Source organism: Sebastes umbrosus, chromosome 3 (assembly GCF_015220745.1).
Source record: "Sebastes umbrosus isolate fSebUmb1 chromosome 3, fSebUmb1.pri, whole genome shotgun sequence".
Taxonomy (NCBI): Eukaryota; Metazoa; Chordata; class Actinopteri; order Perciformes; family Sebastidae; genus Sebastes; species Sebastes umbrosus.
In genome coordinates this window covers 25,788,270-25,802,901 of record NC_051271.1, presented here as the reverse complement: position 1 = coordinate 25,802,901, position 14,632 = coordinate 25,788,270, and the positions used below count along the sequence as shown (strand labels likewise).

Here is a 14,632-nt window from a genome sequence, read left to right as displayed (position 1 = left end):
TTATCACACAGATAACACACAGACTCTGTTGGGAGAGTTTTGGTCTGCTGGTGGAACATGAGGTGAACAACCCTGAGATCACACAAACACACACACATTCCTGTACTGCTGCAGTGAATAGGAATATATTGATGACAAACTAGAGACTTTATACACTGCTGAGCTGCAGAGGTCGATCAAAGTAAAGCTGGAAAAATACTTTTAAACAGACCTGAAAATGGGAACGGCAATAACTCCTATACTATCCTCATACAACAGTAAATCTGGTGATATTCAATGTTTTTATTACTGTCAATAAATCCCATTAAAAGACCAGAACCGACAGTGAATGTATCTACTAACAAGTATTGTGTGTGTATCAAAGCCTGATATCTCTTCTTCCTCTGTGCCATACAGCTCCATTCTTGTCCAAAAACTATTAAAACACATCAATGAGCCAATAATCCTGTTTACATTCACATATTTGTATGAGCATTTTGAAGTATCTCATTAGAAAAGCTGTATGGAAACGGCAAAATTCGATTAAACGTCCTCATTTGCAAAAAAAGGTTATTGCGCTCGCTTGAGGTGGTTTTTGCCTTTTTGTCAAGAAAGAGTTGATGCAATAATAGATTATGGAAACATCTTTGAATAAATAAATTCTGACGTAGTGAACATTTAACCAGCTGTTTCTGCTACCGGCATCTTCTCGGATATTCACATAACATGTGAATGCTTGTTTTCGTCTCCAGACATCATGAAACGGAAAATATTAGCCGACACGAAAGAACAATTACAATTTGCTAAATTTATCATGAACATCTTTCTCCATTTTTCTTTTTTAAATGGGTTAGATGGCCAAGGCCACTTGGTTTGTCTACTTATTCCAAAATCTGTTTACTGGTGGATTACTGCCATGTGTAGCGTACGGCGCCAATTTATGACCAAACTACGTCATAAACCCGACTAATTTCTTTTTTTTCGTCATTTCAAAAGTTCGCTTATAATTTGCTTGACAGTTGATTGGAAACACAGCTATTGTTGCACTGCGTTATATGTTCCTTCATTACCATGAATACACACTGTAGTTTATTTTTACTCAATCCCACATACACCGTCCTGCTGCCACAAACACTCTCTAGAGCACCAAATATGGATTAATCTGCCGCTGAAAATAGTCCCCAACAAATGCACTATATCCTCGTGTTTGTCTAATAAAAACTACAATGAGCAGCTGTTTTAGGAAATTACACGTAATTAAACGTAATAAGTAATTTAATTTAATGGAGATAGTGTACATTAATAAACATTACTCTAAATGTGGCAGAGTTTTACCTGCTTTAGACAAAACAACAAGAACAAAAATGTTGAATAGAGTTTAGCTGCAGTGATTGATTGATTAGTTATCAACTATTAAATTAATCACCAACTATTTTGAGTCTTTTTTTAAGAAAAAAAAGTCAAAATATTCTGCTTCCAGCTTCTTAAATGTGAATATTTTCTGTTTTCTTTACTCCTCTTTGACACTTAACTGAATACCTTTATGTTGTGGACAAAACAATACATTTGAGGACATCATCTTGGGCTTTGGGAAACACTGATCGACATTTTCTGACATTTTATAGACCAAACAACTCATTGATTAATCGAGAAAGTAATCTAGTTTTTTTTCTGATGTTTGCTTTGTTCTGCTTCAGATCTCCAAAAAAGATTTCGATGGCTTCAAGAAGATCTTCCACAGTTTCCTGCAGGTCAAAGGTCCTTCAGTCGAATGGGCCAAGATCAACCGGCCGCCGGAGGACTCGGTAAGCACCAGATACCAGCGGTCACACTGTTTACCAGAAGCCAGGGTCTCATGTTGCAATCCTCTGTGCTGTAATCCAAGGTCAGTGTTCATACTGCGGCCCAGTTCAGACGCCAGAACGACAAAGTGTTAACTGACTTTACAGAACATCAGGCTACTTTGTCATAAATCTAACTCGGGACAAAAACACCAGAACATGTCGCTGCATATTCAAGAGTCGACTCAGAAGTCTTGTGCTCACAGTGGGGTTGCCAGGTTGTCCTAACACCTCTCTCAATTTAACCCAGCTGAATACAGAATGGAGTGGTGACAACCGCTTTGGAGTTGCTGGAAGGTGTATTCTTTCTTATTTGATGGAGCTACACTAACATGTTTCCCCTGCTTCCAGTGTTTAGCTGTTGTGCTTTAAGGTGTTAAGCTGGATTTATAGTCAGCACGAGGGGTTAACGACTAAATAGATATTTACAGCGTATTTTTTTATTTATAGTTGGATTTTACCCCTAAAAGCTAGACTTTACATTTATTTTATCCAAAGTGGCTTATAAGTGCACTCAACCATGTGGGTTCAATTGCAAGAATTATGCAAGTACATCAGCTTCATTAGATATGCTGACCTGCTTCAAGAGCAACATTTAGAGACAATAAGAGACGGAGAAAGAGTTTGGTTTGTTTGTTTTTATGGGCCAATCGGGATTCCCGTTTCTCCTCGTATCCTGGAAGAAGTGGGAGAAATTACAGTCAAATATTATCTGTTTATTGAGTTTAAAAACAATTGATAGGCAGGCTATATAAACATCATCAGGCATGTAGATTTATAATATTTTTCGTACACAGAGCAGCTGCTTCAACACTCTCATCTCATCACTTTCACTATAATCAGTGAAAGTTGCTACACTAGGCGTGACAGCAGCGTGTGAGTCGTGCGTATGCACCATGGAGATCTCATCTACAAACATAAAAATAGGCCAGTCATAAAGGTTATATATATATCTTTTCAAATTAAACTACTGATAATGACTTAACAACTGCCAATGTGTGTTTTGGCAGTTTGGTTTTGAGAGTTTCGGTCTGGATTTATTTTGCCAGTACCAGCTGGTGGTTGCTTAGTAACTTTTATCCCTTACATAGCCCAGGTAACTTATAATGTTAGTTCTCCTCGTCTCATCCATAGAGAGATTGTGTTGAGTAGAAGGTCTGCAGTGTGATTTTCTAGATGTGTTACTGATGAGAAGATTATTGAGAGTCTTTCTTTAACTTCCTCAGTGTTGTCTTCACTCTCAAAAAGCTGCTCTGGCATTTGAAAACACAAGCAGCCAATGCTGACCAATCACAGCTTTTGCGCTCCCCACGTGGTTCCTCCGTCGCCACCGTAGCCTCGACGAGTAGTTTCATTTTAGGAGAAGCACTACAGCTACACCGTTACCTTGGAGCATACGTAGGTACAGTTTAATCCCTCACTGCGGAAGTATAAATCCAGCTTGATGGTGTAGCTATGGCTCTTTCACATAGGGCCAATGCCGCCTATGGTGTAACTTTGATAGCTGATGTGCACCTCCACAAAAATGTAACTCCCATGTCAGGGTTACTGTGGCTGTGTCGATAGATACCATGTGGAGACTGGGATTGGACACATCTAACAGAAACATCTCAACTGCAGGCCTTCTGCTCGCTGCAACCTTTGCTCTCCACCACACTGAATGAAAGACTGTAAATACGACAGGAGGAGGAGGAGAAGCATGAGCAGCATGTCGGCAGAGCATTCTGTGTTCAGGCACGGTATTAAGTTTACTGTAGGTCGCCTGTGTGGCAGCGCTCAGAGCCCTATACACAGCCGCTGCAGTTTCAAGCCTCAAAGGGAAAGAATATAGTCTTGAAGTGTAAAAATACTCCGTGGTTTATGTGTGTATAGAAGATCTTGTACAGAAGTAAAAGTAGCAATACCACAGTGTAGAAATACTCTGTTACAAGTCCTGTGTTCAGATGTTTTACTTGCTGAGGACTCAAAATCAATAAATTCAAATTCCATCTGCACCGCTACACATCACTGTGGTAAAAGGTGAACTAATCCTTAAAAAAACCTTCATAGTTTATTAAGGATGGAAGCTGCTGGTTGATAAGTACATAACGATACTTTTACAAAGTTGATTCCTCAGATTTTAGAGATATGAAATCATTAACTGTAAAGATTTTTGTATAATCAGTGGCGGAAGGAGTACTCCGTAAATGTGGTAATATTACAGTGTAGAAATATTTTGTTACAAGTAAAAGTCCTGGCATCAAAATATACTTAAAGTACCAAATGTAAAAGTACTCATTATGCAGAATGGCCCACTTAAGAATAATATATATTATATTATTGGATTAAAATTATTGAATCATTAATGTGTTCATCACTTTAATGTTGCAGCTTATTTTAATTAATTTATATAAACTTTATCTGCTGGGTAACTTGTGAAGCCTGTTTAGACAGCTGTATTGATTTTAAAATTGAGGTGTATCTGTTCCCACCAGCGCTCGTAGCACAAAGGGAAAGAAAGAAAGAAAGTAAACAGCTATTGTGAGGAATATAATTAGAGCAGCTCATCTAGAGTTGTGGTGATGCCATCAATGAGTGAAATGTACACCGTGGAGATCCAGACAGCCGTTAACTCACTGCATCAATTATAAATCCAACTGTAGTGATAATATAGACTAATCATGTCTTGGAGATGAAAATGATCCATCAGATCATCTGACGGGCAGCATACATGATGTGGGACTGTTCCTTCAGAAACAAGCTAACGAAACCAGATCTGAGCACAGAGAACATTCAGGCTAAAGCCAACTATTTATCAGCGTGACATTTCTCTCTCTCTCTCACACACACACACACACACACACACGCACACACCCCCACACACCCACACACACACACTGTTCCCGAAATACCAGAGCAGAGTGAAGGTTAGGACTAAGAATAGTGTTGACCGCTGCAGCATTCGAAAGTCTGGTTTTAGAGCGGTGAGTTCAGACAGACATTTGTCTCCTGTGAGACTCTGAACGCTGCTGGGCGACCACTTGTATTCATATCAACCTCTCAATCCCCCTCCTCACACCCTCACCCCTCCACTGTGACCTACCTAGTCCCAACTGCTGTTAATAATGACCTGATCCCACAGGACATCGTTAACGTCATGAAGTCTAATCACAGAACGTGAAACACTGTATCCTGAGTGTACTTATGTAAGTAACGTTCGCACAAGGCTGGTTCATGTCACAAGTGAAGAGCGGTAGTAGTAGTAGTTAGTAGTTAGTAGGACTGGGTATTGTATCAAGTATCATTATGTTCTTATCAAACAAAAAACTTGCATCCTTAACCCCTTGCAAATCCAAACTCTTTTTTTAGAGGGATAGGGGATGTTCATGGGTAGAAAATAAATCAACAGTAGATGTCACATAGAAGTGGTGTACATCATCTGAAAGCTGGGAACCTGAAGATTAATTTCAGATGCAGCTCAGCACTGTGTATGAACAAACTGTTTGCTCTCAGTCCGACTTTGACCTTGACCTCAGTCAGTTCCTGTTTACCTGCAGATTCACACTGGTTCAGTTCATACTGTCAGTCACCAACTGAGGTCAGAGTTAAACATACTGTACACAGTATTTTGTCAATTCTTTGGTCAACTTTTCTCTATTAGTGTAAATTTGTTTTGCAGGCAGGAAATTCAGCAATCAGAGACAGAAAACAGTTCATCAGAGTATCCTGAAATCATTCAATTCATAAAAGTGCTTCTACCATCATGGCTTTACTAAATAAAGTCCAGCTTATACTGTAGGTTCTCCCTGCGATCTAAATCTGCTTTCTGCAGGTGTGTGGACGAGTACACTGTGTCTCTGTATGCATACATTCATTAATGCACAAACATTTTAGGTAGTAAGTTCAATCACAAGAGAAAGAAAAGGCAAAAAAAATCTTAATTATCGAATTATACAGTACAGTGGTGGATTGTCCCTTTTAATATGTCTGTCTCCGTTGTGTCTGCTCAGATCCAGCCCTACGAGAAGATCAAGACCAAGGGTCTTCCTGACAACATCACCGCCAGCCTCAACAAGCTTGCTGTGGTCAAACTGAACGGCGGTCTGGGAACCAGTATGGGCTGTAAGGGCCCCAAGAGTCTGATCAGCGTCCGCAACGAGAACACCTTCCTGGACCTGACCGTCCAGCAGATTGAAGTAGAGACGCACAAAACACCACAACAAGCATCTCCGAATCTCTGAACCGCTGAGGTTGAACTGAACTCTCTGTTCCTCTGTTGTTGTTTTCAGCATCTGAACAAAACATTTAACGCCGACGTCCCGCTTGTTCTCATGAACTCCTTCAACACTGACGACGACACAAAGAAGATCCTGCAGAAATACAAACACCACCGCGTCAACATCCACACCTTCAACCAGAGCAGGTACAGCACACACACACACACACACACACACACACACCAACCAACCAGTGAGGACACATTTGAAAATGTTATTTTAATGTGTGTTAGGTTTTTCCACTCCACACATTACACAGTTTCTGCCATGCAGCTTTAGACATGTTGGTTCTTGTTTACTGTGTTTGCATGAAGAGCGGGCAAGTCATTTTTTTTACACTCAGTCCTATTCAGGGTTGGGAGGATTACTTTAAAAATGTATTCTGATTAGAGCTGTGAATCAATGAAAATAGTTACTCATAATTAATCGCACAAATTTTATCTGTTCAAAATGTACCTTAAATGGAGATTTGTCAAGTATTTAATACTCTTATCAACATGGGAGCGGGCAAATATGCCTGCGTTATTTAACCTGCGACAAGCCAGAATGACATGGTTGATACCAATGGATTTCTTAGGTTTTCTAGTTTCATATGATGCCAGTATCATCACTCTAGCTTTAAAACCGCTACAATTTCCGAAACCTCCGTTGGATTTTTCAGAGGTTAATTAAAAATAGCAAGCTGCGTTAATGTGTTAAAGAAATTAGTGACGTTAAAACAGATTTGCGTTTGCGCCTTTGACAGCCCTAGTTTTAATACTTTCAATTGGTTGGTACCCGAAAGGTTTTGAGATTTGATACCGAGCTCTGTTATTGACCACCAGGTCCCCATAGACAGTTTATTTAGATTGTAAATTTGACTGGAATCTGGGCTCAAGGCCGTCAGCTGTGACAACTTTTTAGTGTCATTAAATAGTTATTAAAATGGTAAATTACTACAAAATTTCCTTTTGCAATGACACTAATGCATAATCATAAATTTTGATGCAGCATAAGAGAAACATTCCTTAAAGTGTTTGAATTTGTCTCCAGTGACGTCAGCGATCAATTGTTCTCCTCGCAGGTATCCGAGGATCAACAAGGAGTCTCTGCTGCCGATCGCCAAAAACATGGGGATGAGCGGTGAGAACGGGGAGGCCTGGTACCCACCGGGTCACGGAGACATCTATGCCAGCTTCTCCAACTGCGGGCTGCTGGACAAACTCATCGCCGAGGGGAAGGAGTACATCTTCGTGTCCAACATAGATAACTTGGGCGCCACCGTCGACCTCTTCATCCTCCACCACCTGATGAGTCAGCCGGCCGACAGGCGCTGCGAGTTCATCATGGAGGTCACCGATAAGACCAGAGCTGACGTCAAGGTTAGTGCAGGTTTTTATTCATGTGATGATCTTGGCGAAGTTTGGGGAGCTTTTGCTCAGCCTCTCAGTGCTTCCCGTTTCCTCCTCTCTGCAGGGTGGTACGCTGATCCAGTACGAGGATCGCCTGAGGCTGCTGGAAATCGCGCAGGTGCCGAAGGCCCACGTGGACGAGTTCAAGTCCGTCACCAAGTTCAAGATCTTCAACACCAACAACCTGTGGATCTCTCTGCCCGCCATCAAGAGGCTGCAGGAGAAGAACACCATGGACCTGGAGATCATCGTCAACCCAAAGGTGACGGACACAAATAATTCATATTTTTACAGCCACAAGGTCTTTAGGCTGTTTACACATGACTGTTCTCACTACCCATATTTGTCTTTTTAGGGGAGTACAGGGGGTCCTGAGGGGGAAATAGCAGGTCAACAGTAGATGCCACATATAAGTGGTGTACATCATCTGAAAGCTGGAAAACCTGGAGATTAATTTGTGTGTCAAGTGTCAAGTTGTTCTAGTCATAAATCAGAAATAAACATAAATTAATTAATAAATTAATGAATTAGAATAAATTGTGAAAGTGTATAAATGTTTAGAACATTATGATAGAAGTATATGATGGCCATTCCCATCCTCACTTGTCTCATAAGTTGTTGCAGCAATTTTTGTGTTCATACCATTTGTAACACAGATTGGTGCTAAATTTACCAATTTTTTACCAATCAAGAATTGATAAAAATGATCAATAATCCCTCCAAAATACCACATTAAGATACCAAGACACCATAGAAAAAGCCATGCTGTGATTTGGAATCAAAAACTTCTGCAAGAATTGCATTTTTCGGCGATTGAATGGTGAGCACTTCTGTTGTGTAAACTGCTCAGAAACCCCTTTATTGTCAATCTACCTAGGAAAGCCATCTATCTTCTGAAAGCCCTAGGTCTCTAGTTTGTGGCTGTACAGTTTCATGAGGCTGTGATTATCTTTTTCGCCCATAGAAGCCGATTTCAGTCATATATCTTGAGGTCAGAGGTCAAAGGACCCCTTTGAAACTGGCCATGCCAGTTTTCCCTCGCCAAAACTTTGCCTAACTTTGGAGTGTTATTGAACCTCCTTCCTGACAAGCTATGACATGGTTGGTATCAATTCTATTCAATTCCTTAGGGTTTCTAGTTTCATATGATATCTGTACCTTTAGCTGTAAAACTGAACTGCTACAGCCTCCGAAAGACAGTAAAGTCGGTCATGATCGCGGGCGGGTATCAGTGGGTTAAAGTTGCTCCTGAAATTTAATGTTTGCAGCCCATAAATCTGAATCTGATTCTCTGATGTTTAGTGATGAGTGATGAATTCTTAAATTCAATCTTATTTAATGTAACAGTTTGTACGCTGACATGTCTAGCAAGTCTAAAAAGTTTGAGATTTGAAAAAGCAGCTATTGAATCCCGACATGAACCAACAACTTTTTCTGTTGAAAGAATCACTCGATGCTGACCCAAACCCTTGAATGTCTCTTCAGACGCTGGACGGCGGTTTGAACGTCATCCAGCTGGAGACAGCTGTGGGCGCCGCCATCAAGAGCTTCAATAACGCCATGGGTGTGAACGTCCCCCGTAGCCGCTTCTTGCCGGTGAAGACATCGTCCGACCTGCTGCTGGTGATGTCGAACCTGTACAGCCTAGACGCCGGCTCCCTCACCATGAGCAAGAAGAGAGAGTTTCCCACCACGCCGCACGTCAAGCTGGGCAGCTCCTTCACCAAGGTCAGCAACGACTGGAAAACACGAGCAGGGAAACATTTAAATACTGCTGCGGTTGTCAGTTTTACTTATCTGTTTCTTTTATGTGGAACAGCCATCTTATTATCATAAGATCAGGAGTCCAACACTTTATCTCAAGATAAAAAAAATATCTTTTGTGATTTTTCTGGTTATTTTGAAAAAAAATAAAAATTTAAGTTCCTTGAGATAATTATATTGTTATCTTGATGTTGCAGTATTTGTTTTCTCGTTGATAAAAACAAAACCGGTTGTAGAATGTTTTCTTTTTTGCCTTAGATCAGATATCAATAAAAGAGAAACTATTTCCAGGAATTGGACGATTGATATTGAGTTTGATGTTGTTTGTTGTGCAGGTTCAGGAGTATTTGTCCAGGTTTGAGAGCATCCCGGACATGTTGGAGCTCGACCACCTCACTGTATCGGGAGATGTCACCTTCGGAAAGAACGTCTCTCTGAAGGTAAACAACATTTCCAGTCATTAATGCTGCGCTGATGATTTTTGGTATAAAAATAATAATAATTCTACATTTTAGAAAAACATTATTTAGTTGCTTTATTATTTACACTATATTATCTTATGTGTATTATTAACATGATATCAATATGTCATTTTTAAAATATCACTATTATTGTCAATACCGGTCTATGGCGACACACAAAGTAATAGTATAGTAAGTCATAAAAAATCATAGTATTGTATGACATGAAAAAGTCATAGTATAGAATGTTGAAAAAATAAGTCATAGTATAGTATGTCGAAAATTTAAAAAAAAAAGTCATGGTATATAATGTCGAAAAAAAAAGAAATCATACCATACTATGTTGAAAAAGTAATAAAATTCATAGTATGTCAAACAAAATTCATAGTATAGTATTGTGAAAAAATCTAAAAAGTCATGTTAAAGTATGTCAAAAAATAAAGTCATAGTATAGTATGTTGAAACATTTCATGAAATAAAATCATAGTATAGCATGTAGAAAAATGTAATGAAGAAAAGTCATAGTAAAGTATGTCAAAAAAAATTATGAAAAAACTCATAGTATAGTTTACATACAATACATGTAGAAAAATTTCACCAAAAAAAGACAGTACAATCTGTCGAAAAATTTAATGAAAACATTTTCATGAAAAAAAGTCATAGTATGTTGAAACATTTCATGAAATAAAGTTATAGCATAGTATGTCGAAAATTTTCAACAAAAAGACACGATATAGCATGTCGAAAACTTTAATGAAAAAAAGTCATATAGTATGTCAAAAATCTTTTTGAAAAAAGTAATTGTTTAGCATTTTGAAAAATGTTATTATAAAAAGTCATAGTATAGCATGTTCGAAAAACTAAAAAAGTCATAGTATAGTATATAGAAACAAATTTAAGTCATAGAATAGTATGTCGACAAATTTTTAAATGTCATAGTCGCGGTTGCAGCAGATGGCCGCCCACTCAGAGCCCGGTTCTGCTCCGGGTTTCTACCCGCTAAACGGGGAGTTTTTTTCTGCCCACAGCGCACTCCGGTGCAATGCTCTTGGTGGGACCTCTTGTTGGGTCTCTAAACTATAGAGTACGGTCTAAGACTACGGCTATATAAATATAAATTGAATAGTATAGTATGGTGAAAAAAAGATAGTATAGTATACCGAATAAAATTAAAAGTCACAGTATAGTATGTCGAAAAAATGTATAAATTCCATAGTATAGCATGGTGAAAAAAAACACGTTGCTGTGGGATGGCATTCCATTCCTCAACCAGGATTCAACTTGCCTTATCACACGGGCCTTATCCAGATTAGATCAACGTGGCATGCCAATGCTTGTAGCAGACACCAAATGATCACTTTAGTAGGCGCAGCACCCAACAGGCCAGACCTGATTTGCAGCACCTGGAGCTCAAACAAGAATCATACCAACAGGATAATTCACTGTTTAGCATTCGCAGAGAATTTTGCCAATGCAAGCATCGGCATGCCACGTTGGTCTAATCTGGATAAGGCCCGCGCGATAGGGCAAATTGAAGCTGGTGTTCCGCAAAACCAAGTTGCATCCTGGTTGAGGAATGGAACGCCATCCCACATCAAAGTGTGACCAGGTTGGTGACCAGCATGAGGAGGAGGTGCCAGGCTGTTGTGGCTGCGTATGGATCCTCCACCCGCTACTGAGGCTCCTGACGGAGTATTAAATGAATAAAGTGTAAAATAGCCCATATGTCTTGTTTGTTCCTTGTTACTGATAGAGAGTTCAATCATCCAATCCACCAAACAACTCAAAACAAGAGTCAATCCCAACAGGAGAATACACTGTATAGCATTAGCAGAGCATTTTGGCAAATTTTTCTTGGGCGCTCCCCACATAATCAGCTGTGCTGCTCATCCCACAAATGCATGATCCTTACAAGTTGGACATCATTGTGAAGGTAAATAAACAGGCTTTCCAACCATGTAAAATACAATGCCGATTAGCATTGTAACAACAGAGAAATAATACACCAAACACAAATTTCCAAACTTTTTTTTCCGAGTTTGTCGAATAAAAATTAGTCATACTATAGTATGTCGAAAAAATAAAAAAAAGTCAGAGTATGATGAAAAAAATTGTATAGTATAGTATGTTGAAAGTTTTTTTAAAAGTCATAGTATAGTATTTAGAAAAGTCATAGTAAAGTATGGCGAAAAAAAACATTGTATAGCAGGGGTCTTCAACCTTTTTTCCTCTGAGTGCTATTTTGACAAAATGAAACTGGCCGAGAGCTACTCATATTTTATATTATTAACATTTATCACATTGCTCAGCTCCTCCCAAACCAGCTGAATAAGCTTCTTTTGTGTGAACAATTAGAAAATGTTGATATCCAACACTCACATTTTGACATCAACATCTTAAATTCAGCAGCATGTGCATGTTTTCTTCTTTATGCATTTCTTTACATTTTCATTGTGTCAAGCTCACACTATTAAATTCACATCAGATTAATGTCATAGAAAAAAACCCAATGTTGTTACTTATTTTACTCGTCCTTATTTTCTGTCTGTCCACTTATCACTGTATCGTATCACATACTTGAGTTACATGTATTCAGTCTTTTTAACAGTCAGTGAGATGACTGGCACTGCATGGAGTCAACAAGAGCGATGTATGCTGGAGTGTTTCCACTTGGGTTCACTCTTATGGAGTCATTTAAATGTTCATCTGTCAGTCTTGTTCTGAACTTAGATTTTATGACATTCAAGACAGCCAGCTGGGCCGTATCGCTGTAGTCAACCGACATATCACACTGGATGGAAAACCATTTGCACCTGTCCATGTCCCGTTCTAGCTGCTCCACAGCCTCCGCAGACAGCGCAGACGCTCTCCTTGCTACAGCATAAGCACCAAGTTGTACATCGGCGATGGAAGACATAATTTCTCTCTTACTTTTATGGTCCTTTTAATCGCGTTTCAGCCACCGCAGTCATCGCCTCTATTACAATGCCGCCATTTCTGATGTTTTTTTTTTTTTGAAGAAGGCACTTTATTAATTAAATTTTTACACTCTGTTATTTTACATAGAACACACCAAAATACACACATTCACAAACAGGACCTATATACATGCATACTGACAGGCACCCCGATCGGATGGGGATCCAGTGCCTTGCTCAAGGGCACCTTGGCTACCAATTCACACTCAGTACTTGGTCCAAGCGGGGACTTGAACCGGCGACCCTCCGGTTCCCAAGCAAAGTCCCAATGGACTGAGCTACTAACGCTGTTAGGATGTGTGTCACTTTAATTGAAGCGTCTTTTGCTGCGTTGGCCTTCTTCGTTGGTTTGGTAAACAGAGACGGTTGTCTTTTAAGCGTTGTTTTCAGCTCCTAGTATAATATGTCAAAAAAACAGAAAAAAGTCATAATATAGTATGTCAAAAAAAATATGTCATAGCATGTCTAAAAAAAAAAAGTCATAGTAAAGCATGTCAAAAAAAATAAGTCATAGTATGTCGAAAAACAGTCATAGTATAGTATGTCAAAAAAATATTGTAAAGTGTGTTGAAAAATTAAAAAAGTCATAGGATAGCATATTGAAAAAAAAGTCATATAGTATGTCAAAAAATAAAAACAGTCATATTATAGTACATCTAAAAAATTATAAGTCATAGTATATTATATCGGAAAAAAGTCATATTATAGTATGTCGAATTTTTTTTTAAAAAGTCAAAAAGTATGTTTTTTTCAAAAAGTATGTCAAAAAAAAGTCATAGTATGTTGAAAAAATTAAAAAAATCATGATAAAGTATGTCAAAAAAAATAAAGTCATAGTATAGTATGTCAAAAAAAAAATAAAAAAGTTATACTTTAGAATGTCGAAAAAAAAATTAAAAGTCATAGTGTAATATGTCGAAAAAATAAGAGTCATAATATAGTATGTGGAAAAAAAAATTAAAAGTCATATAATAGTATATCTAAAAAATAATAAAAGTCATAGTATAGTATGTCGGAAAAATAAAAACAGTCATTTTATAGTATATCTAAAAAATAATAAATAATAATTAAATACTTACATATCCCTGACAGCTATAGTTACTAATTCCTTTAAAATTAAGATTTTACATACAAAACATAAGAACTTTTAAAATGATGAATCGCGAAAAAATAATCCACAACTGTTTTGCTGATCAATAGTTCATAATTCCAGCTTCACAAATGTGAAGATTTGCTGCTTTTCCATTGAATAATGTTAAAAATATTAATGTATTAGTAATAATGTTGAGGTTTGGACTGTAGGTTGGACTTAACAGAAACAGTATTATATATTATTTCATTAGATAACAGTCACAAGTGACAATTTTCTACTTAAAGTACATTCTCCTGATGATACTTTTACTGAAGGAACATTTTCGATGCAGGACTTTTACTTGTAAAAGAGTATTGTTTTAGTACTTTTACTTCAATAAAGCATCTGAATACTTCCTCCACCACTGCAGACAATAAACCATTAAAATGACTTCACTGTGTTTAATAATAAAACGTTTGTACCTTCACCAGGGAACCGTCATCATCATAGCCAATCACGGTGACCGGATCGATATTCCCGCCGGAGCGATGCTGGAGAACAAGATCGTTTCAGGAAACCTGCGTATCCTCGACCACTGAGGCCTTCTGGGAAAACAAACAACACACAAACAAACAAGCCATATGCACCTTTAAGAGACTCAAACCGGGATTATTTTCCTTCTCCTCACCGATGAACTATCAGTTTGTTTTTGTTTGTTGTCAATGCAAAGCCAACCTGTAAGGGTCAAAGGTCAACCTCCTCCTCGTTCTTCCTGATGCACTCTGCAGACATGAAGAAACTTATTGCTGTTACTGCAAACAAAAGAAAGTCTAAGAGCCCGCTGTGTTCGTCTGTTTCTGCTGTCAAATAAAGAAGTGCACTATGGGTCA

General features: G+C 38.4%; 1 protein-coding gene across 2 annotated transcripts in view; it reads left to right on the top strand.

Annotated features, from left to right (window-relative positions):
* LOC119485579 (UTP--glucose-1-phosphate uridylyltransferase-like) overlaps nucleotides 1-14,632 on the top strand; it is a 24,145-nt gene extending 9,513 nt beyond the window's left edge. For both annotated transcript variants that reach the window (XM_037765255.1, XM_037765256.1), the window contains 8 exons: nucleotides 1,677-1,784; nucleotides 5,810-5,995; nucleotides 6,089-6,222; nucleotides 7,140-7,437; nucleotides 7,532-7,729; nucleotides 8,953-9,195; nucleotides 9,567-9,671; nucleotides 14,234-14,632. In XM_037765255.1, the coding sequence (XP_037621183.1) occupies nucleotides 1,677-1,784; nucleotides 5,810-5,995; nucleotides 6,089-6,222; nucleotides 7,140-7,437; nucleotides 7,532-7,729; nucleotides 8,953-9,195; nucleotides 9,567-9,671; nucleotides 14,234-14,341 (1,380 nt within the window). In that variant the 3' untranslated portion in view covers nucleotides 14,342-14,632. The remainder of the gene's footprint in view (nucleotides 1-1,676; nucleotides 1,785-5,809; nucleotides 5,996-6,088; nucleotides 6,223-7,139; nucleotides 7,438-7,531; nucleotides 7,730-8,952; nucleotides 9,196-9,566; nucleotides 9,672-14,233) is intronic.